At 52.2% G+C, this 24,045-nt stretch overlaps 3 protein-coding genes across 7 annotated transcripts in view; 1 reads left to right on the top strand and 2 right to left on the bottom strand.

Annotated features, from left to right (window-relative positions):
* Positions 1–1,518: 1,518 nt before the first annotated feature.
* On the bottom strand, positions 1,519–14,804 carry Gpb5 (Glycoprotein hormone beta 5). The gene is made up of 4 exons (XM_037217641.1): positions 14,796–14,804; positions 14,376–14,471; positions 10,857–11,078; positions 1,519–1,554 (listed from the first exon to the last, which is right to left on the bottom strand). Exons 1-4 carry the CDS (start codon positions 14,802–14,804, stop codon positions 1,519–1,521), a joined length of 363 nt encoding a protein of 120 aa, XP_037073536.1.
* Ndf (Nucleosome-destabilizing factor) overlaps positions 14,762–24,045 on the bottom strand; it is a 21,294-nt gene continuing 12,010 nt past the window's right edge. Inside the window, exons 8-12 of the mRNA XM_037216503.1 lie at positions 18,732–18,842; positions 18,190–18,291; positions 17,849–18,011; positions 15,719–15,898; positions 14,762–15,456 (exon numbers count right to left, since the gene is read on the bottom strand). Of these exons, the coding sequence (XP_037072398.1) occupies positions 15,257–15,456; positions 15,719–15,898; positions 17,849–18,011; positions 18,190–18,291; positions 18,732–18,842 (756 nt within the window). The 3' untranslated portion in view covers positions 14,762–15,256. The remainder of the gene's footprint in view (positions 15,457–15,718; positions 15,899–17,848; positions 18,012–18,189; positions 18,292–18,731; positions 18,843–24,045) is intronic.
* On the top strand, positions 20,285–23,035 carry LOC119093544 (UPF0545 protein C22orf39 homolog). Of its 5 annotated transcripts, none has more exons than XM_037216505.1 (2): positions 20,285–20,373; positions 22,312–23,035. In XM_037216505.1, the coding sequence occupies exon 2, from the start codon at positions 22,411–22,413 to the stop codon at positions 22,885–22,887; it is 477 nt and encodes a 158-aa protein (XP_037072400.1). In that variant the 5' UTR covers positions 20,285–20,373; positions 22,312–22,410; the 3' UTR covers positions 22,888–23,035. The 5 variants fall into 5 exon arrangements, with proteins under 5 accessions (XP_037072400.1, XP_037072399.1, XP_037072404.1 ...); XM_037216504.1 differs by having other exon boundaries at positions 20,286–20,373; positions 22,309–23,035; XM_037216509.1 differs by lacking the exon at positions 20,285–20,373 and adding an exon at positions 20,380–20,579.

Raw genomic sequence — 24,045 nt, 5'->3', positions numbered from 1 at the left:
ACGTGATTGTTGTCGCAATGCAAATAACCAGTGTAGTATAATATAAGTACGTTGAGCAGCGTGCATGATGTCCAGTAACCAAACAGCAAATAATCAATATAGATGACACTCCCTAAAACCACACTGTTGTCACAATGTGGATGGTGAACAAAGGTAATAGTGAACGAAACCGGTCGTCTTTTGGAATGCATGTGGCAATAATTTATCAATGTATTGAATACTTCCCTTCCATGTGTTCAGCAGGCAGGGTGTGGTGATATTTACCGTGTTTGTGCAAATATGCAAATTGGGCGAGTTGTTTAGTTCATACGCGAGGAACATTACACATGCATAAGAGCATAACTATCAGCATTCTTCCCCATTCAGTAACTCGAAAAACAAGAGAGTAAATGAAGGCCACAAAAATGACGTAAGTTATTCTGTGCATTTGCGAGGAACATTACGCATATCGATGAGACAATGCTAATAGTTTCATTTCTCGTCGAATGAGGAGAATCGAGAGATAGACGTGCTGATATTTCGACTGAATGCATTTATCAAAACCAATATCAGTAGCAAACTTAAAGTTACCTTGGTAGTTTTCCTGGTTATTGCATGAGAAATAACGTCATTAGCGCTGTCCTAGCTACGAACATGACTTTAAAAATGAGTGAATGCTTGTAATTAGTGAATGTTTCGACAAAGACATGCAGCCGAAGAATGAACGAAAGGACTTATAGTTGCCCTGGTTATTCAATGATGAACAAGGCCAACGGCACTGATTGATGACACAGTCGCAGATAACATGCTTAAACAATGGCTGGGTGCAGGCCCAAGGTTTCAAGCTCTGACACTTGGCGTCAAGGTGTCAAGCTCTGTATAGATGCCAGGCTCTGGCACTTGGCGGCAGGGTATCAAACTCTGACACTTGGTGTCAAGGTGTCAAGCTTTGACACTCGGAGTCAAGGTGTCAGGCTCTGACGACACTTGGCGTCAAGGTGTCAAGCTCTGTGTAGGTGTCAAGCTCTGACACTTCATCCAAAGACGTGTATGACGTAAGAATAATCAATATTCTGGCGGCGGTGTAAAAGCCCTGGAAAACAGGATGATTTACTGCTTTGGTGATCCATACTTAATCGCGTTCCCATGAGTTTTCCCCACCAGTCGTTACAGCTTCAAAGATGTTGCCTTTAAGAAAACGAGACATCTGCAAACAAGTGTTGTGGATAAAAAATTACGTGAATTTGTGTTGTACACCATTGCTTTCTTACATGATTATCAAATTTCGAAGCCACCGCCTTGGCAAATATTCGTATTGCAGCAAGGTACGCTCACCCTGCAATGGTGCGCGGACCCCATGATTTTTTTTTACTTAATTGTCCAACAGTCGAAGCTTGAAACGCAACAAGTCGAAAACACGACACACTAACAGCATGAGCGCGGCGACGTCGGAGCGACTCCAGTTGGTCAAGCAATAAGCCAACTAATGTTTTTGGCGTGCACAGGAAACGTTAACTCTGTCAGCATTCGAAGAGCTGCCTAGCACGGGAAGCAGCCGATCCGCACCTGGACCGCCTATGGCCACGGCAAAACGATACTAACCCCGGCTGATGGAAAACAAAACTGGCAATCGTCACGGCGCAGTAAAGGGACAAGAAAACCAACATATGCAACAGACATGCTCATTTAGAAAGCCACTCGTTCAGTCACTTTTAGCCCTTCATCCATCGATTTAACGTGACGAAGTGCGTCCGAAGTGGCAAAACGCTGGCCGAACCTAAGGCAAAGCATCATACAGCGGAAAAGAAAAATATTGTGCAGAGGGGATAACTCAGATCTCAGAACATAGCCCATGGATCGTCGCGAGACATCCAATATTCGACGAGTCATAGCTGATTTTTTCACTCCCCAAATCGTAATGTTCGATCGTTCGATTCGATTTAATTTTTTTTCGATTCGAGCAAAATTCGATCAAAATAAAAATCGATCAAAAGTCACCAACTTTGCTGACCTCCAAACCTATTGTTTACACACAGCCCAGTTCTTAGAAACAATCCGTGCGATCATCACAAAACTCTTCTCACACAATACACCATGCCTGGTATCTCACTCCCTGTTGTAGTTCTAAAAACAGTAGCTCCAGGTCAGGTCAGAATTCATGAATGAATGGCTAAGCTGCATTCGTGAACTCAGCCGAATTCCAAACGTTTGGCTGGCGTACAGCTTAAATATCAGAAGAACCGATTCGTGTGAGTATCGCGCAACGCGATAACCTGCTAAATTTGATGGCCCACAGTTGTTGATTTTGCTTGTGGTTTCGGTGTGACCCGTATCGTTGCTATCTTTACAAAACTGCAACCATTTGGCGCGCCATAGTAGCCTTCCTTTCGCAATTCCAAAAGTGCTTAAATCCAGGTTACGGAAAAACTCTTTAACTTTGCTACATGCCAAAAACATGTTTTTAGGCACTAAGCGGCACTATATTTATCACTTAAAAATGAAACTTATTGTGGTCTATCAAGTGGTTAAGGTTTATAATAATATCAGCAATGGCTTCCATGAAGCTGAGTTATTTGTAGGCAAACATTTTGGTGGCTGGGAAATTGACAACTTTTGACTCCACCTAGTCACAATTTCTACAAACACAATGGTTTTCAAACATGACGCACTGAGTGTTGAGTGTTTCGCGACGATCGGAACAGACTGCTATGGGTTCTGAGCGGTCCGCACGTGGAATTTATCCTTTGAGTCATGAACTTGTCTGGCTGAGACCGTGCCCCATACTGCCACCATGCCTACTCATCCCGCCATACGTCACCGATTAATGGAGGCTTAACAGCGATTGTACCAGGTTTTTGAGCACCGGCATGTCTCCTAGGTAAGTCTAGTTTTGTCGCCAACCATGGCAGAAAGGGACTAGAAGACGCGTGGTGCACCAGGCAGCGCAAACCTTGTTCAAAGATCGTTACCCGCTTCCCAGGCGATTGCTCAGCCAAGATAGGCGAAGGGTCTCCACTTATGTGCCATGGCGCACTGCGGCCACTGGCGCTCCATAGAAGGGTGTGCGACGATGTGCGTCGCACGTCTTCCCCGGCGTGCGACGGCGCGCCGGGCGCTCATCAGCCTGCAGTTTTGAGGGGCATCTGCATCTGGATCAGATGCGCTTCTGCTGGCCCTTGGGGCATCTGTAGCAGGACTTCAGGGTCCCCATCCGTCTGTGGGCTTGGTGCACCCGTTTGCTTCGGCTTCGGACACTCCTCTACATGCGTTTGTCGGTAGCCCTTAATCTGAGTCTGACGACAGCTTTTTATTAGGGCATGGGATGCACTTGTGCTCGAATTTTGGGGTCCAGTAATCCCACAGCTTTGTGGGTGCTCCTTTAATTGGGTTTGGGCCATTCCTCTGCTGGGTGTTGTGGTGCTTCTCTAATTAAGCTGGTTCCACGACTGTTACAGCAAGAACTCCTACCAACAATCGTTCTGCGACGCTATTGTTACTGCCAATAGTGAAACATGAAATTATAGTTACGCGACAAATCCTATACCACAAAAAATTATGCCCGCCATTAATGGCACCGCAAAAATTGAACAGTGGTTGCTTACACACGACATAACTTCTACAGTAAACACTTACACGCGACATAAGTGCTGTGCGAGAAACCTCATAATTAAGAACTTAATAGCCGTCGTTACTTCCACTGCAAAAAAACATAGCGTCATTTCTTATAGCCGACGTTGCTTTTGCTACCAATGCGTAGACGTGAAATGTAAAATGCATGGACAGCTAGTAGGAGTGTAGGAACAATTTGCAGGTCAGCAGAGAACCCCAACTGGGTAGTGCAGCAATTAAAATGTCGCGGTGCCGATACGAAAAATAATGCATTCATCACGTCCAGCTATTTTGTCGTCGATTTGTCGTGTTTGGCTTTTAAAGAAAAGACTGCAGTTTTGATAGTAGAACCTCAATGACTGGTTTAAACTTTTGACACATAGTGCTACCGTGGAACACTTCAATGTCACGGAAATCAAAACAGGAGAAAAAATGCCCTGTTTTTTGTGAAAACCAGATCAGCTGTGCGGCTCCACATTCCGTGAAGGATCCCATCCATCTCCCAACTGTGATAGTAAGCTGTATCATATTCGGGGAAACCCCGCGTTTTCTGAATTTGCGGCAGCGCAAGAAGGGAGACCTTGCTACCTCAGCAAACCCGTCGTGTTAAGCTGACCGGCCGCTTTTAGCACCGGCCGCCGCCTGCGTGGCCGCGTGGGCACGCTTCCAAATATTGGCTATTATTTGCCCTCAAACTGTATTGTCTCTCCGCGCGGAGCTTGTCATGGCTTTGGACAGTTTGAGGCGTTATGCCGCATCCGAGTCCAGCGGCTCCAATTGCAATTGGATCAAGCGATCAGCGCGACGGATTTACCGATTACCCGCGTTCAAAAGGCAATTTACCGAACGACAAATTGTGCTAGTGAGACATGTGGCAGTGGCTTTATGAAGGTAATGGTGAACGTCTACGCAGCAAGGCACTCTTAGATATTTGTTCCCCGTTGTGTCGTTTAGTTGCAAGACCGCATGTATGGGTAGCCGTCAACGCATTCCTCATTACTCCTTTACTGTGTCCTGGTATTGCATAGCGTACCAACCAACACGACTATGCCAACACTGCAATGGGTCCTTGCACACTAGCACCAATGGACACAGTCGGTGGGTCAGTTAACGGGCTCTTCTCTGACAGCGAGAGAAAGACATCCGACAATGTATCAGCAGCGGCTCCGTTGGGCACGCAAGGCTGCTGTGACGTGGGTGTACGCGGGCTGCTTTTCCTACGGCCTGCCACAGAACATGAATAAAAACATACCATGTTGTCGATGAACACCAGCAGCGCTTGCGGTGCCATGGCGTCCCATGTTGCAAAGGTCTGCTTATCAGTACGAACACCAGCGTGACTGCATACTATCAACTGCAGTTTTGTCTCTGGGATGCCGCCATGGAAGTGGGAGATATCACTTGTGCAGCCGACTTTTGGATCTGGACGTGCGAAGGAACTTCGAACCAATCTCGCTCATCTCTCTAGTGCCCAAGCTAGAAGAGAAGCTGGTGTGTGTGCAGCTTATGATGTTTTTTTTTTATCGCAGGCCCTGATATCTCTAGTCGTCACTTCTCGCTGGCAGAGGATCTGAGATTTCATAGCGCGTTACACCCGTGACTCTCGCGATTACGGGTAAATGGTTACCCTCAGCGGCTTTCACCCATTTTGAAGACCATTCGGTGCAGTTTATAGCTCTGCCCTTCTTGAGACCTAAACTCCACGAGTTGCCGAGCTGCACGCCCGCGAAGATGTTTTTTAGTATTATTTTGATTATATATATATATATATATATATATATATATATATTATATGCATGCTATTATTTTTGTTACTATTTCGGGGAGACTTCTTCAAGGTCGCCCAGGTATCCATGACATCATACTAACGTCATTAAAATCCTGTGATTTTATTAGCCATGCGCTGATCAAGACCCAGAAAAATATCATTGCCAATTCGTTGATATGTGATGTTCGTGAGTACGATTTCCAGATATGACGACCGCCAACTGGCTCTCAGTCAATGTTGTGCGAGGTGCAGTGACGTAATCAAGTAATGCTACATTGAAATGCAAATTTACTGAAGAAAAAATTATGTTGTCTAGGGCAGTATTCTCTACTTAAAAGCATATATTTAGTTGTAGGTGAGCCTGCATCATATCTGCAAGCAATTATGAGATATGATGCATGCTCGCTTGCTTTGCTTCATTATGTTCAAATGTAGAGCATTCCGTCTGACTCTAGTAGCAGCCCTCGCGCTAATACCTGCAGTGTTTATTAGAGTTCGTTCATGGACCCCATTTTTAGCACCATCAAAAAACGGAATGTAGTCGTCCCGCTGGTGGTGCACAGCTCATACGATACGCAAATAATTGTCAAGTACTTGCCACAGGAGACCCGCAAAATATGGACAAACTTGAAGTCATGGAGGAATCCCTTGAATTACTGCGCAGCTGGTTTACATGCAACGGTATGAATTGGAGCCTATCGTCGTTGCAGGTAGTAACTAATCATTTAGATCATGTCAGCGCATCATAAGCCTTTCCCTCAGGTAGATCCACTTTGATGGACTCACGGCAGTGAGTGGGGCGCAATAGCCTGGCTATTATTCTTATGAAAACCTGCTTTGAACAGCGTACTATAATGCGATTGTGCAGAAATACTCAGGGAGCCTACTGGTGCTATATCATCGCCGTCTGGCTCTTGAGAACATAATGCATCAAACATTATAATCGCTATTGCTGCCGAATGTGCTCTACTGCACCACTGTTGTGGACGCAGCGGGCGCTGCACACGTGCTGCTGCTTTTCGAGAAGCGATAGCGAACCTTCAAACGCGTCATCATTGCCTTCAAACGCATCACCATTGTGCTGTCCGGAGGTAGTTGGGCGTGCTCGGCGTGGGTGAGCTCACTGAGCACCGAGTATGCGTGCAACAGCGTACGCACGTGACAACTGGGGAGCTAGATCGACTAGCAACGCTGTCACAATTAACCTTCGTCGCGCATGGCATTGACCCGAGAGGCGTTTCGTTCGACACACATTCGAACTGGAGCGGATGAGGGCTCTTTTCGTTCAGAGCTACAAGGGCTTCGAACGGCGCCTCTTGAATTTCAGCAGACTTGCAAGCTTGTCCGTTGAAGCGAGCAGCGAACAAAGCTATCAACTGGAGGGAATCTGCCGTTCGGGGAGAGGTCGAGGACGTGCTAACTGATCTGGAAAATGTATTTTTTTTTGGTCGTGCTTCAGCTGAAATGATATGCTTTTTTAACATGCGCTCGGGTGGGGGCAAGTTGAACCCACGAAGGTTTTTCCGGAATGCTTTCCTAACGGCGCGCCGTAGCCGCGCCAAATTATGCGTAGCTATAGACAATATAATAGCAAACCGTCTGACATCAAAAAGTTATATGTTTCTTGTACCGTTGCTGACCTATGGCAGGTCAAAGTCGGGCCATGGTTTCAGCGAAGGCAATTTCTAGGGAATCGTTCAATCTGGTCCAAAACAGCGTGTTAGACGAAGCCATACTACTCTGAAATGCTTTCTTAGGCAACATAACGGTTGCATGAACAAATTTTAGTGAGCTAGGGTCAGGTATGAAGGTCAGACCAAGGCCAAAATCAACATGTTTTATTACTCTAGGGTTCGGTGTACGGGGTATTTTCTGGCTCCCATTTCGAATTGATTGATAACAAGAACAGCATTATACACCTTCCATGGACTTTTTAAAAGTCACAACAGGTCACTGACCTAAAATGACCCAAGTCAACATTTAGTTTTTAGGAACATACTGCCTAGTGTAATCTTAGTCGCTCATTCAAATGACAAACTCGGAGCAGTCCTGTATGATTTGGTTACCGTGACCTTCAAAAGGTCAAACAAGGCCACTGACCTTAGTTAGTGTGTGACTTTTTGTTTGGAACAGTTGTTTAGGTTCTAGGGGCCCTTTGGAGACCAACCTGGCATTTGACCTTATCTGACGTTATTTGGCCCAAAGGTCACGGCCTAGGGACCTCAAACTTCTACCAAGGTCAGTTAACGTACAAGTCAACACACACTGTGAATTTGGTATGTCTAGCTGTCTTAGTTCCTAAGCTCTTAGCAGGGGTTAAATTAACCCCACACCCGAGCGAAGGGTATCCAACCCGCCATCCGGGTGCGTGCTAAAGGAATCGTGAGGTGCCCATAGCGTGCTTGTGAGCGTATTGATGATAGTCACATACGCCGTGGAAAATCTTTTCTTGCGAGTTCATAGAAAAACGCATAATAGATAAATCATGCATATGGTAGTATATTACATCAAGATATCATATCTAAAAAGGCAAGAAATAGGTGGAACTAAACCGCTCCTGCCTCACACTGCTAGTGCTCAGAGGTCTTTATGGGTGCGTTTTTTTTTTTTGCCCAACTCGTCCACCGCTCATGACACTTTATTCATGTCCAACCGCTACCCGTGTCTAAGTAGTTGTAACCCACACCACCCACCCGTTGGTACCTGTTGCACATTTTAAATCTAATTTATGGAAAAGCTCTAGTTTAGTTGACTCAACGTATCCTCAAATATCAGGCCCATCTAATTTGGACCGGAGTTAGTTTTCTCAAACCTTTCCTGAGTATTTAAATGTTCCAGTTATGTTTACTGTTTTCGAGAATCTTTTATCGGGCCTCTTGGTCACCGTTCTGACAAAGTTATTTCCTGTCTCATTTATTCTATACTTTCTTCCTATATAAGCCGTGGCATTTTCACATGAAGCTAATCTGCCTACCTGGAGCACGAACATATACATCATGTGCAAGCTTATACGTTATTCGACAAGAAGCCGGTACTCGCGCTGTTTTGATACAGCAAAAACCCGCTGCGACTTCGCTTCCGTATCTGAGATGAGCGGCGGCGCCCTCCAGCGGCGCTAAAGCTGAAGCCACGCCACCAGGTTTATGGTAAGTTGGTCGGGCCGCTGGGAAGGATTGTCTAGCCCTCAGCGGGCTTACGGTCCGCCATACGTGTAGTGGAATAGTACTGCTTGCAGCACCGTCCAGGTTTTTACCCGCTCTTGCTGTGTGTTTTTAACCGGAGTTGAGATGAATGGGGAGCAATCAATGACAAACAGGCATCTAAAATTATTTGAAAGGTGTCTTGCAGGTTGCCGTATTGCAGTCGCAAACGTCGATGAAAACATTGCCGTGCAAATAAACCAGCCCAATGGAACGCGGCGGCAGTATTTGAGGAAGTTACGAGCCTCCAAAGGGCATGCAGCAAAGCACGGCTCCGCATTGAACTAAGCAAAACTACAGTATGTTGCAATTCTGTATTCAGTAGTTACGTCTCACGCACAGCACAGTATAGTGTATGTGTTAATATTTTGACTACATCCAATATCAAAGTTCAGTTCACTACCATATCCATCCAAAGAACACGGCATGCATACGCACTTGGTGTTAAGCTCAGCTCATTCGTTCTGAATTCCGGTAAGCCACACCTTGCCGTTTTCTTCCATCGATTGGGACGGTGTGTATATTCACGAACGGTCACGGACAGCGGGAAAGCAGGTGCATGGCACTGAAATGAAACGCGGTTCTTGAATGGAAACCTTCGGCGACAGGCATTTATTCGAGAGACGATTTTACTAAACACTCTGGCTTTTTAGTCGGGCACTGCCGTACCGGGATACAGTCCGTATCACACAAGCGCGCAGCTATCAGCATTTGAAAGACATGCTTAGTTTTGCAGCACCCAGCCTCACGTATGCCGCCAAGTAAGCATTTGCAAGTGTGCGATGCGTCGCTATCCTTCCGGAACCGCAATTCCGCCAGGGCCTCTTTTAAGTGCAAAACACTGGGTTGGGTCAAGCTCCTACCAGTGAGGGAAATGCTACTATGCAGCTACTTTCCGTGCCCGATTGCCGTGAAGTACACAATGCTACGCGCTGTAATCCATTTTCCGGAGGCAGACAATTGTGGAGCTTGCTTGTCATGAGCGTCGTTACCCACAGATCAAAGCATTTTAAGAGCCTGCTGACATGGCAACAAACCTCTACTTCTTTTTATCATGATAACGATGTACCAATCGGGGTGTCGCAGTCGAACCACCACAGGCGAACGAGAATGGAAGTCGCAGAGTATATATTTTTGGCCAAGCTGGGCTTCAAATTGACATCCCTTTTGAAAAATGCTCAGCATGACAACACAGCCGGCACCGGCTTCTTGTACCAGCCGCCGAAAACACGCCTGGTCGTGCCTCCACCAGCCCCTAGAGGTTTTCGACCGCCTCTGTTGTCGGGATGCTCCGCCTCCCCCTGCTCTTCTCCGTGATGTTCATAGAACTTCCTTTGTGACGGTACTACCCGAAAATGTAGTGAAAAGAATTGTGCGATGTGCATTGCTGTGCATTTTTCACGCTGAAATGTGCTCCATTTTCCAGTGCACTAAAACCGCGGACTCCTTGTCGTAAGCTCCAAATCTTACTCGTAAACTTCTGCTAGTAAACAACCGTTTTCAGCGAATGCGCGCTGCTTCTTTTTTGCCTCCTTGTTCCAGTGACACAATAAACCGCGAAAGCATTTCCAGACAAACAGTCGACCTCGGCATGTGAGCAGCGAAGTGACAAAACTTGCGGCTTGTGCATGCTCTGTGAAGGAAGCAAATACTTGAAAAGCTTCGCTGTTACCTTATACTTATGCCCCGTTGCCACGAACAGTTTTTCAGGGATGGAACAGTATGGCAAGGTTTGCTCATCACTATCATCGGGCTTTAAAACACGGAGAAAAGCGGGCTGCTCTAAACGCAATTCGGGTAGCCTGTTTAAAGCCATGCATGCTTATTGCATGCCTTAAATGTGCATGGTTTGACTGGCTGGTACAAAATGCAAACAAAGCAGTGTCTGGGCGTGTTTGTTGCCATACATTGACAGTTTCCTCGACCGTGCGTTTAGAAATGCATTGAGACGCGATGTGTGCATTCAGTAAGTACTCCTGGGAAGCCTCCTATACCCGCTGCTTCTGTCGTCTTGATACCTCCAGGCGCAGATGTGTAAAGTCGAGAGTCTACAGCACGCCGCGAGGCTGCTGCCAGTGGCATTTAGTTCAGACTTCACATTCGATGTTGTAGCTTTAACAAGAACACCTTAGCAGCCTGAACAAAACATTAGTCGCTGCCAAACGCCGCCGTCCCGGTACAAACAAAGCGCGCGTTTGCAGCCAGTCCTTGATGCCAGCGCCACCCGGCGGTCAATCCCTGGGGGGGGGAGGGGGGGGGGGCGGGGGCGGCCGCGACCGGCAGCGCCCCTAGCGGTCGGCCGGCCAGCTGCGCGTGCTGCGGTACTTGGCGCCCTCGCAGCTGGTCAGGGCGGAGCTGCAGGCGGCGCACTTGCAGGTGACGGCGTCCAGGTACTTGTAGTCGGCGGTGGCCGGCGCCGCGCCAGGGTCGCAGTGCTCCAGCCTCACGGTGCGCAGCTGCACGCGGTCGTGGATGCAGACCGGGTGGTGGGAGCGCTTGAATGGGAACCTCCAGTCGGGCACCTGCCGGTCGGGGGGGGGGGGGGGGGGGGGCGCCGCGTCAGCACACACTCCGGCCTCACTCCACATTGGCAGCGGGGACTCGACTCGATGTGCCGCTCTGGTTGTAATGCATTTCAAACGTTTCAGGCGGTGGTACAGGCCATGAGGTGTCAATGCGGACATTATCGCACACACGTGTATTTATCAGTGTTCGTATCCGACTCACAAGCACCATGCACCAGACTCTCGGCCACTTCGGCGCTGCACACATAGCTAGACGCCTGGTTCGGGACCCGACATTTACGACTGACGTGGACTTCAGCGCAAGACATCCCGCAGCACTGGTGGGCTGGACTCCGCGCGTTAGCGCTCGCTTGAGGAGTTCAGAGGTGGTTAGTCTTCTCGTGTGGTATTCCCCCGCAGCTGCAGCATATTTCAACACTCAGCAACTGGTGGTAACTGGCGGCAGTAAACGCCAGGACCAGGGGTCGTCCGAGCAGCCGGTCCAAGCCTCACATGCTCGGCGCTGCGTAACGCCGGGCCAGTGCAGCCGGCCTCGAGTGCGAGGCTCGTCGCCAGGGAAAGGGCGCGGCGGCGGCGGCGGCGGCAGTCGAGCCGCCCCCGCCGCCCGGTATCCTACAGCCTCAGGCGTCAGCAGCTCATCACCGCGACCCCGGTCAGCCGGGTCATCAGTGCCGCGGCCAATGGCCCGCCCGGCCTGGTGGGCCCGCTTCCGCAGTCATGGCTAATCACGCGGCACGCGCCCGGGCGCTCGTTTCAGCCCGGCCGGGCGGCGCCGGCTGGAGCCGACCGCGGGCTGCCACCGCCCGCTCGTGCAACTTTGATGTAGCGTGCCGAATATGGAGCACCGTGCGGCCTGATTAGCACCGGACCCGGCCGGGGTGCGGACGCGAGAGTCCCGAGATGGCCTTCACGGTGACGTGATGGGTCAGCGCCTCGGCGCCGAGCGACCACACGCACAGCAGCCGAGACGCGGGACGGGGTCTTCCTTCGGGTCGGGAGATAGGAGACTCGCCGCATCATCAGGTTTGTTTGAGCACCGCCGGGTAATTGGCTCTGTTACGCAACCACACTACGCCAGCTGAACACCGCGGGCAGACACGCGGCTGGATCCAAGGGTGGATCCAGGTGCCCATAAGGTCCCATGCTATGGGATTCTGAGATCTTTCTGGGTCTCCAGGCATAAGTGTGGGCATGAGTCCGAGTCCGAAAGTCCGGTTGCCGGACGAGTCCGACTAGACTCGAGTCCAGTCGTCTGGCTCTTTTCCTATGATCAGCGGCAGGGGAGACCTTTAGCGCTGCTCAAAAGACCGCAGCAGCGGCGGGCGTATACAACATAACACAGCGGACTCCCTAGTGAGCAGCAGGTGGCTCGGACGTCTCGAACTTCAAAGAAGCAACGGTGCGCGGTGTCCACCCTGTATCACACGAAGTACGATCCCACACATCGTGGTCTCGGTCAAGCCCACCAAACATGGTGTATGTATGCAACGTCGTAACGGAAACTATGTCCAAAATGAGCGTACGTCAAGTCAGCAAGCTGGCTACGAAAAGAATTGTCTGTACAGAATGGGTGCATGGCAATGCCTACATACAGCCTTGAACAATACCAGCTTAGATACGCTCGTGCGCTCGAGTGACATACTGAATCGGAACTAGCGAAACGAACTCATCCCAAGCAAACTGCGCGTTGCACGTAACAGTAATGAATAATGAGATGCATATTGTTGAACTAGCTGCGTTTTGATGCACTCGCTGGTGATAAGACAATGAAAAGACGCACTAGCTCCTGGGTTAATGCGCGGAGATTAAGCAGAGCAGATTGCAGAGAGGTGAAAACTTCCCACCTTGCATGCAGATCTGACATGGTTTTGACATCTGGCTGTAGAGCAAAGAAAGCGCGTGTTTTCTGCATCACGTGAGTCCAGACAAACGACTTTCATTTTGGATGAGCCGTGGTCACGAGTCTTGGCGCCCTGAGTTTGAGTTCGGGCCGAGTGTCGGCCGATGGGTTCTGGTGACGCTGAGTGTGAGCTTAGGCCGAGTGTCAGCCACTGGGTTCTGGTGTCCCTGAATGGGCCCAGTGCCGGCCGATGGGTTCTGGTGTTCCAGCCTGAATCGGTGAGTTCAGTACATGTTCTTGGACAGCTGCAACAGGCACAACTCGACTTCAGAAGCGACTTTTCATGAAAAAGTGGGCAAGTCTTTCACTGCGGGTTTTGAGGTCTGTCTGAGGGACAGATGGATGTTATGTTATACTCAAAGTCGGGAACTGCATCCGAGGTATGCAGAACATTTGACCGCGCCAGTTTACACGTATACCCAGGTGACGTTCTCTGAATTGCTGGATCTGAGCCCGAGCCGATTGGCTTGTGGAATTCATCGCGTCGCCGAAGTCTCGAGCTTCCTACCATGGAGCCCCGCCCTGGCGAGGATCCGGCCAGGCTGGGACCCGCCCTGACGCGGATCCGGAAAGGTTGGGACCCACCCTGGCGCGGATCCGGTCAAGCTGGAACCCGCCCTGGAACGGACCCGGTCAGGCTGGGACCCGCCTTGGTACGGACCCGGTCAGGCTGGGACCCGCACTGGCGCGGACCCGGTCAGGCTGGGACTCGCCCTGGCGCCGACCCGGTCAGGCTGGGACCCGCCCTGGCACGGGCCCGGTCAGGCTGGGACCCGCCCTGACACGGACCGTCAGGCTGGGACCCGCCCTGACACGGACCCAGTCAGTCCGGGACCCGCGCTCCCAGCGACGTCCCGACGTCCGCCGCCGGGCGGGCAGGAGCTGTGTCCGCAATGGACATGCATCGCTACGCATTACGCTGATCTGCCGGGAGCATCAGACATGTCCACTCCGCAGCTCCGGCATGATGGCGACAGGTCCCAGCATCGCGTCTTCGGATAACTGGTGGTCATATTGTCACTGGGCAGTGTGACTAACAACTGAGTCCACCCGCGTAACCAGCACCGATCCAAGGACACCGTCGCCACTTAGTGGTGTCAGCTTCAGTCTAGCCTTTAGTCTCGCGACATCTTTGGTGATTGAACCTCATGCATCCCAGCATGACCCGGAACCGCCTCCATCGGCTGACAGGGAGCCCGGTCCCAGAGATCGAGAACGACCGCGAACTCACCACAGGCGGTATTGGTGACCAGTACCTGCGCTCATCCCGCACAACCTGCTCACAGGCTCACACCGAGCACGACACTGACCGCGCGCCCCTCCCCCCCCCCCCCCACAGCGGGTGACCGGCGATGACCCGGGGTCCCCTTGCGACCGCCGCCGGCCCGTCTTACCTCGTGTGACCGGCAGTGGCCCCAGCAGGTCATGACGCGGATGTCGCCCCAGCAGGCGCGGCCGGCCTCGTCCATCTGCAGCACGCTGAAGGGGTACTCGAGGCGGGGCACGCAGCCGGCGGCGGCGGCGGCCGCTGTCTGCGGCGGGCCCTGACCGGCCGCCCGCGCCGCCAGCAGCAGCGCCAGCAGCGCCAGAGCGGAGCTCCGGACGGTGGCCATGGCTGTCAGAGTCCGCCCGGACGCCGCCGCCGTCGCGCTATAACGGCCCGCCGCCGCGCCGACGTCACTCGGCCGGCGGCCAATCAGCGGCCGCCGCCGACTGGTGGCCTCCCAGCGCCGCCGAGGCGCGCGCTCCGACGCACGCTGCCGTGCCCAGACGCAGACGCCCCCGTGCCGTGCTCGCTGACTTTATATTATAACCTGGTCCATGCCCGCCCTCAAATAAGGCAGGGGATGAGCATGGTGTAAAGTGACATCTATCAACATCGCGGCGTCTAGGCCAGAGAACTGCGAGAGAGAACGTATAAAAATATCGCAGAGTCGCTAGTTTAGAACGGAACGCAAACCGCACGGTTCCGATGGAGACTGCCCAGGCTGCCGGCGGGCCTCGCCGCCTCTGCGCGCACCGCGCACGCTATCATACAGGCATAACAGGTGCACAACAGGCCACTCGCGCGCTCGCTCGCTCGCGGCTCCACACGCACTCGCGCGGCGCCGCCGCCGCTGGTGGCTCGGTCAGTCCGGTAAGATGGCGGCCCGCGGGGATGATGATGATCGCTCGCGCCGCGCGGTGTTTGTACTGGTGCGGCCCGGCTCGGCGAGGCGCCGGGCCGGGCCGGGCCGGGCCGCCTGCGCCAACACCTCCGCACCGCGTCCGACGCTCAGAACCGCGCCCGAATGTACACAGCCGACACGTCGTGGTCACCGTAGCCGACGCGCTTGGCGTGCTTGAACACCTCGTTTGCGGAGGCCGTGAGCGGCAGCGGCTGCTCCAGCTGGTCCGACATGGTCAGCGACAGCTTCAAGTCTTTCTGCATATGCTTCAGCGCCATCTGCGTCTGGAAGCCGCCCTCGATGATCGCTGCCGGCCGGGCGACGGGTGTCAGGCGATCGCGCGCGGTGCGACGCGCGGCGATCCCACCCCGTCCGTCATACTGCTACTGAACCGCTCTCGGCGAACCGGGCGGCGAAGCAGCCCGCCTCGAGGAACAGGCAGGGTCGCACCACCTCACCATCTCTCCTTCCCTCTCCCCACCGCTCGCGCATGCGCCACAAACAAGACCCCACGTGGGCGCGTCCCGACGGGCGAGCGTCCGCGCGCGGCGGCCGGCTGCACCTCTCACCTCTGCCCTTCTCCAGCAGCAGCGGGCAGGAGAGCGCCGTCAGCCCGAGCACCTCGAGCACGTCCTTCTGCTGGAGGCCGGCCCGGTCTGCCAGCGCCATACCCTCGGCCAGGCCGGCCAGTGACACGCCCGTCACCAGCTGCAGCACCAGGTTCATCTTGGACGCGTTGCCAACCTCGCCTGTCGACACACAGCAGCCGTCAGCCACAAGTGAGCACCCGAACGCGTGCGTCAGAGGGGCGTCAGAGGGAGGTCAAGAGCAGGTCAAGAGAAGGACGGCGGAGGGGGGGGGGGGGGGTCGGGAAAAAAACCGACCAGTCTTGTCATCCCAGCAAGAGACGGTGTTCGGATGCTGAGAGGGCTCGGTTGCGACCCCGTTCTGGGCTGCATCAGCCAGAGTTACAGACTGAAATATCAGCATACGTTTGCTCCGAGTCATTCAAGGAAGAGGAATCACCAGACGTACCAACTGTGCGCTTAATGTGTGCCTGCGTGAATATCCCGATTTGCTCTGCGTTGCCACGCGCGCGTCTCCGCCTTATGTCTCGCAACGGGCGAAAACGCGGGCAACTGTAAGCAATGCTCCCTTGGTTGCGTCCGTCGAGACAAGCCAGTGTAACAAGAGCCTTAACGTATGAACGGTATACACCCGGTACCTCCTCCAGCGCCCGTCACCCGCTCGCGCGACGGGAGAACGCGGACGTGTTTGTGTCGGCCCGCTTTGCGTCGCAGTGGATACACAGTGCCTAATGACTGAGGGTCCACTTTGCGTCGCAGTGGATCCACAGTGCCTAATGGTTGAGGGCCCGCTTTGCGTTGCAGTGGATCCGCGGTGCCTAATGACTGAGGGTCCGCTTTGGGTCGCAGTGGATACAGTACCCAATGACTGAGCTTCCGCTCTGGGTCGCAGTGGATACAGTACCTAATGACTGAGGGTCCGCTCTGGGTCGCATTGGATACACAGTACCTAATGACTGAGGGTCCACTTTGGGTCGCATTGGATACACAGTACCCAATGACTGAGGGTCCGCTTTGGATCGCAGTGGATACACAGTACCTAATGACTGAGGGTCCACTTTGGGTCGCAGTGGATGCTCAGTACCCAATGACTGAGGGTCCGCTTTGCGCCGCAGTGAATCCACAGTACCTAATGGCAGTTCAACCGTACATCTCGCCTTGTTTGGCCCGGCGCATACCATAACTTAAGGACGTTGCGGCTTGCAAAGTCTGCGCACAAACCCCAAAACTCTGTCTGGCGGCAGCGTCCACGTGGGAAAACCGCCGCCGCCGCCGTCTGCGTGGCTGAGCGCCAGGTCAGCCCTGGCCGGCGCCGGTCTGCAGCAGTGCGCCGCCCGCATGTCGTCCGCCGGGGCGGGGGGGGGGGGGGGGGGCGGGGGGGGGGCGGGCGGCGCCGGGGCTATTCCGCGCCAGCCGGCTGGCCGTCCGTCAGCGCCAAGCCTCGGGGGACCGGCGCCGCACTGTGGTTAGTCACCGTCGCGGCCGGATCAGCGGCGATCGGGGCCGGCGCACCATCAATAGCCGCCCCTCCTCGCCCCCTCCCCCACCGTCGACAGGGCCCCGCTCCCTCAGGCCCGGTCTGCGCGGCGCCCGACCGCGCGCGGCCGGTCGGACTCGGCGCAGTCACCTGTCGCGCCTTAAAAATGACCCGCTGGCCTTCACGGAGGTGGAATCCACCTCCCCCGGATAGACGTGGGCGCCATCGCCCGAGTATGACGGGTCGCTTGCCCGATGGAAGCAATGGGGCAGCAACTGGACTAATGGTTTCGATGATCTGCTCAAGATCTATGGTGCTGTTCGACGCAGCTTATTTGGCTTAGTTACGGAATAGCTCAGTCAAAACCCGGCTATCCGACGCAATGGGTTCAAATTTAGACAAAAGGAGCGATCACTACAGCATAAATAAAACGCACATTTATAAGTACTCACAATTATTAACTATGCATACCCGTTGTCTAAACACTGCGAGTATCACGTGCCACTCATCAAAACATCCTATTGCTCCTGCTTCCAGCTGCTCATACACCCGGTGCAAAACTACAAGCATCGTCACACCCACGGTCCATACACCGAACTATCCAGCGAAGCCGTCCACCGGCCGGCGCCACGTACCCAGATAAAACGAGTTCTTGCCGACCGCCTGGAAGCACGACTGGCAGTCGTCGAAGAGGGAGCGGTCGCCGGCGGCCAGCAGCACCAGCGTGCCTTCCTCAGCCTGCTGCTTGCTGCCCTGCACCTGTGCCTCCATGTAGCGACCGCCCTTCGCGCCTATCGCCTGCGGACATAGCGCGACATCTCGTGGTGAGCTGACCAACCGCGGCTTGGTCATTCAGTCGCTTTCACACACGGCGCTGGTGTTCGGGCGCCACGGCGTGCTCCGTCTGATACGCACAACGCAAGGTACGCAGCCTGACTGGTGACTGAAAATGCGGGTCGACGGAGGCCAAACTCACGTCCGCTAGGTCCTGGGACGTCTCGGCGTCGATGCCGGTCATCTCCACATAGCCTTTGGTTGTGGTGATCTCTTGTAAAACGCCGCAGTTGCCAAATATTATCTGCAAAAACGTTGTGCAGCGGTGTGAGAAGCACGCAACGCCTCAAACGACGAGATCGCAGACGATGGTATGGCCCCAGGCTACACAGACAGGGCAGGTACCTCCCACAGCACCTAGCGTAGAGCCCGCTGATGCGCCTCTGATTATCGCCTCATAAACAAGGGCTGCTCCTGCCACCGGCATCGCATTGCAACAGCAATCAACGTGACCCTGGCCGCAATTGTAGCACAGGAGCCGAACCAGTCGCCGCTGGGTCGCCAACTCCAGACATCTCGACAGCAAACCTGGCACCATGACCCTGGACCATCGAGAAGCCTCACAAAAACCATGCTGAATCAAACAATGCGGCAACAAATCGAGGACTGCGTAACGTGCACCGGCCAATATTGGGATCGGTAAATCTAAAACACTCTTCAAAAGAAGCTTCGGGCAGAACTCACGTCTTTGGCCACTTGCGGATCGGACACGCAGCAGAAGGTGACGTCAGCGGCACTGATGACGTCACTGGGCGTCAGGCCGTGCTCGGCGCCCGCTCGGACAAAGTCGTCACACTGAGAACAGAACGTGACGTCAGATGTGCTGATGACGTCACCGGGCATCGGCCCGGACGAGGCGTGGACTTAACACGGCTGCTGCAGTCGAAGAACGAACCGCGATCTAAATGTCATCACCATCACGCAGTCGCCACTGCAAACCGAAGGTCAAGTCAGGGGCGCTGGTGACGTCACTGCACGCCGGGCCGAGCTCGGCGCTGGCTAGAACACAGTCGCTGCCATGTAATCCAATCGACCCAGCAGCAGAAGATGGCACCAGAGGAGGCAGTGACGTCACTGGAAGTCGGGCGCACTCTCGCGGTCTTTTCCGAGTCATGCCGTGATACACCATTTCATGCTGCTGGAATCCACCACCTGACTCAACTAAGCTTTCCCACACAAAATATGCAAGATATATATATATATATATATATATATATATATATATATATATATATATATATATATATATACACACACAGGCAGATGGGGGAAAAACTCAGTAATGGACGATGGTTCGGATTTCCGACTGAGCCATTTTGAGCACGTTGTTTATTGAAAGCGAAGTGACTTTGACATACAAGCAAAGTTCACATCTCGCAGACGGTGAGGCATCCAGTCTCACGGGCTTTACCAGATATGGAAATGTACGGGGCAACGGAAGCTGCTATGATTCGCGGGCTTCCCAATGGCGTATCAAACATGCGTTTCAACACCCAATCTCGTATGTTCTGCACCTGCCGGACGCCTACTGTCTGAGGAGGAAACAAATATCATACTACTGGGCAAAGCGGCAACTATAGGGCAAAGCGGCAACTATAGGGCAAAACGCCATGCGCATGCGCCTTCTTTATACTGCGACACTTTCTAAAAGGTGCAACAGCTCTACCAAAAGTTGTTCCTATTTTAAGACTTGCATTCGTTATTGGTGCAAAACGGTTGCACGCAGGCATGTGGCTGACGACAGTCGCAATAACCGGCATTCAGAAGAATGCTTGGCGTTTAAACGGGTTATTTAAGTGAATGAAAAGCAGACATTCAATCCACTCGTTAACGCCTTGATGCGACAAGCCCCTTTCCAAATGCTTTTTCCTACAAACAATGCGTTTAGAGAACATGATTTCGTTTTAGATCACTTTTAAAATAGCTTTCATGGACCATGGGCGACCAAAATGCACCTCCCCACGAATTTCAGGCAACACCCACCACATGAATATACAGCTGCCAACCCAAGACAAACGTTGCCCCTAGCGTAAATGTAGGATATGTGCGATCCCGGAACGCTGCTCTCTCCCCCCTCACCCCCCCCCCCCCGCCTTCGCGTAAATGTAGCGATAATCTTATGTTAACGCGTGCAGCTGGACTCCACGACACCGCATACAAGTACTCAAAACCAAGTACTTGCGCTTATTGTCCACCACTAACGCGGCGAAAACGTCGACAGTTCCACCGCGGCGCTACCGAAACTGGCGCACAGGTGTCGAGCCCGGAATAACCGTTCGTTGTTTGAGGCCGTCCATAATTGGAGAGCTGGAGAGACGCGTTGGAGGTGAGATGCCAACATTTTCGACACTGAGCACCTGGCAAACATACAGTTCGCCATTCCGAAGGGCGTGGGACCGGGTAGACCCGAAAATGTTACGACAGTGTGGCAGAAAATGGCGGTTTCTAGTTCCTCCGGTACCCGCTTGCTCCCGGGTTACAATGCTCGTTCTCAAAACGTGCTGACTTGCACATGCAACTTACTTAGTACTGGTAGGTTCCAGCATCACCTTTTAATACTGCAGCTGCTTTTTCATTATCAGTATGAACAGGTGCTGTGATTACATAAGTTGCATCAGCAGATGCACTGTGAACATCTTGCCTGTGTCTCACTGAGCATACAGCAGGAAAACTACAGATAAGTGACATACTTGCATGGGTTAGGCAAACCAAAAAACTTCCTCATCAGTTCCCTGGGAGGAAAACCACCTGTTCCTTACAATAAGTAGGTTAATGTATGGCTCACTTGCATGACCTTCCCCACAGGTAGTCCATAATATCCTAGCATTATATTGTGTTGGTCTGTCCACATGACAATGCCCTGAATCAGACATTTGTCTGTAGTCTAAAATGCACTGAGCAGCCTCTCATGTTCTGTTCAATTTTAGTCAAGGGTAATGCATTCCCTTATGTGTGAGGTCAACACTATATGCTGCTTTTCAAATTATGCCCTATCAAACCCCAGCCATCCCGAGACTTAAAGTGAGCATTGTTATTATGGTATAAGTGTGATGGTTCCTCACATGTCTGCACTTCTCTTCTGCTTGTGGACTTGGAGAAGAACATGTCATTGAGACAAGCCATGCTTAATAAGACATCCCCTATAATGAGACAATCAAATCATGCCAGCATGCAGTAACTTTCTTACATCTGCCTCAGTTATTTTGAGTTGAGCATCCAGTTAAAAATTGTTATTTAAGATGACTTAACATCCTGAGTAACTTAAATACATCACAAGCTTTCATTGAGCAGATGAACTTCATTGCAGTTCACAAAATGTTCAGACAATTAATCAGATGACTCACAAGCAACTTGGCTTGCATTGTGCAACTTTGGCCTCCACAGGGCACAAAGAAACAAAAAGCTTCCAACATGTTGTATGATGTAAATAATAAACAACATTCCTCAAGGAAGACATCACATAACTTAAGTAACATGCAGGCAATTTGAGTAACACAGCAACCACGACATCTGGAAGGCAACTGCATCTCTGATAATTTCAAGTGGGAGGCTCATAATGGACTACAATTTCCCAAATTTTTGTTTTAGTATGAAAATAATACCTAGCTAAAACTGCAATTATAGCTCAAAATACTCTTTCAACCTTGGATAACAGGATAAAATAAAATAACAAGAAGTATTCAAATAATTTTATCAAATATTGTTTTCCATACAAAGGCCACAGGGTATTGTTTCTATGCAGTGCATTTTGTCAAGTGCAACATGGTTTCCATGCGGTTGTTTGCAGTTACAAGTATCTGCAAAGCACTTTGCATTATCATTTGCATTATATGCCATTTGAGAACTACTGCATGAGTGCAATGCTGGCAAAATAATAGGAACTTTAAGTGTAAAGTTACAGTTCTGTAGGCCATCAAGTCATCAGCCTGGCAAATCTGGTAAGTTCCTCTATACATAGGTCTGGAATATTGCACTAGTCTTGGATGCAGATGTGAAAAACCTCAACTGATGAGCAGGGTACAAATGTGCAGGACAACACATATGCTATATGAAAGTTGAAAGAATATTCCATGTTGTATTTTCCTATCCAGAAAAGCTTGCCCTCTACCTCTCAGCTGAAAAGTTTTCCACCCCTTTTCATCCCATTCACTTCATAATGCCAATTTCATGGTTGTCTGTTGTGTCAGCTGGCAGATGTGGACTTGTCCTGAAACTTACAAGTCCTTAACTATTTAGACTAATATTCCGTCCTTTGTTTCAGCAGTCGTAGGGGCGAAGCGATTTCCAGCGATCGCGAGTGCCGGCATCAACAGCGCGCGGGCGCCCGAGGGCAGCGCCTCCGGCCGGCGACGCCGCCGTCGTCATGACAGCCGAGGTAGACCTGGCCACCGAGATATCGCACTTGGAGCAGCTGCCGGCCGACGCGTGGCTGGTGCGCTCCTGCGAGCTGCTGCAGCAGGAGCTCAAGGAGTGCCGGCGACCCAAGGGCCGCTTCCACCAGTACTTTATCGACGGCCAGCTGGCCGACTGCTCGCAGTGGCGCGACGACGTCGAGCGGTGCCTGCGCTGGCGGCGGAAGGCCGACGCCGACGCCATGGCGGAGCTGGTGGAGAGCGAACGCGCGCGCCGCAACGCCCGGCTGGCGGCGCACCGCGCCAACGACGTGTGGGAGTCGCGCGGCGCGCCGCCGCCCGGCTGGAACGGCCCGCTGCCCGAGCACCTGGAGCGCAAGCGGCAGCGCTCCTTCCTGCACCGCATGCAGGCAGAGGACGAGGCGCGGCCGGCGGCCGAGCAGCCGGCCCGCGCACCAGCCCAAGCCGCGCGCTGCGTGCTGCAGTAGTTACGGAGGGAGGAGCGCCCGGTCGGCAAGCGCGGCTTGTCACGGTCCAGTTCGTGCCTCACGCCAGTCAGGGATGCGATCAGTGAGTGCGTCTGCATGTAGTGAGAGTTCGCTGTCACAATGTTCATAATAAACGTATTGGATCATTGTCGGACGGTCATCAGGTAGTTCGTTAACAATTATCCATGCGAGGTGAGAATATCGCATAAGATATTTGTCATTTTCATTGGACATCAGACATAAACAGTTCCTCCCATTAATGTGTAATATCGGTAAAAATGCTGTGGTGTTCGCTGGTAGGCCTCTTTAAAATGACACAATTGCTCGGGGCGCTCAGCCAAGCACAAACACACGGGATTGATCCGAGCGCGTTTAAAGGGCAAGAATGCGATGTAAGAATTTAAGTGTCACGAAAGCATGAATACTCAATCGCAGGAAGGTTGTTATCGTCCATTATGCTATATTTTCTGAAGTCATGGACAGATGCGGTTTCCCGCATTCAGTCAACGTGAAGATGACCTTGGCACACCCCGGTAGACCAGAATGTGGTGATATTTCGGACAAAATATATGCAACGTATGAAACATATCCACACGACCTCCGCGGCAGCCGGGACCAACGCTTGTGTCTCCGCCTTGAAGTCTGTGAGTGATCGGAACAATCTGAAGATCTCTGCCGAATGCAGCTTGAACACAACAAGGAAGTTTTACACCATGACGAAAGGAGGACAGAAGAGTGAGGGCGCATACAACAATGAAACATGCATAGCAGTGCATTAGAAGAGCCTAATCCCCCATCCCTCCTCTCCCTCCCTCCCCCCCCCCCCCACACCCCTCTCAAATGACACGGCGTGGAAGTGATCACCGAAAATGTCAGACGCGAGAAATTAGAAAGGATTTTGGCACGAACAATGTATCCACGCCCACCGTTCATGATAAAAAATCTGGTCTGCCCTCAACAAGATGGCATCATTTCATCGTCCTGACATGGAGCATTGTGGCAGCCAGTGTATGAAACTTGGGTGTTTCTTGATGTTTTTATCCCCAAGGCATTTTGTTCTCCACAAATATACACTGAAAAAAGGTAAAAAATTGTTCCCTGTGAGCGACGTCAGATGGAGGCAGGCTGTTGCTGTCACTTCGACAGCATCGCGCGCCA

Source organism: Pollicipes pollicipes, unplaced genomic scaffold, assembly GCF_011947565.3.
Source record: "Pollicipes pollicipes isolate AB1234 unplaced genomic scaffold, Ppol_2.1 Scaffold_4002;HRSCAF=4701_pilon_pilon_pilon, whole genome shotgun sequence".
In the NCBI taxonomy this organism is placed as follows: Eukaryota; Metazoa; Arthropoda; class Thecostraca; order Pollicipedomorpha; family Pollicipedidae; genus Pollicipes; species Pollicipes pollicipes.
This window is presented reverse-complemented; position numbering and strand designations above follow the sequence as displayed.

Bases quoted from the DNA above. Each gene is read 5' to 3' on its own strand.
- Gpb5 (XM_037217641.1), bottom strand. The intron at 11,079-14,375 runs GTAAGACGGGCC...CCCGACCGGCAG, and splicing joins GCCACTGCCGGTCACACGAG to GTGCCCGACTGGAGGTTCCC. The intron at 1,555-10,856 runs GCCGACCGCTAG...CCGTGGCCATAG, and splicing joins GCAGCACGCGCAGCTGGCCG to GCGGTCCAGGTGCGGATCGG.
- LOC119093544 (XM_037216505.1), top strand. From the start codon at position 22,411: ATGACAGCCGAGGTAGACCTGGCCACCGAGATATCGCACTTGGAGCAG.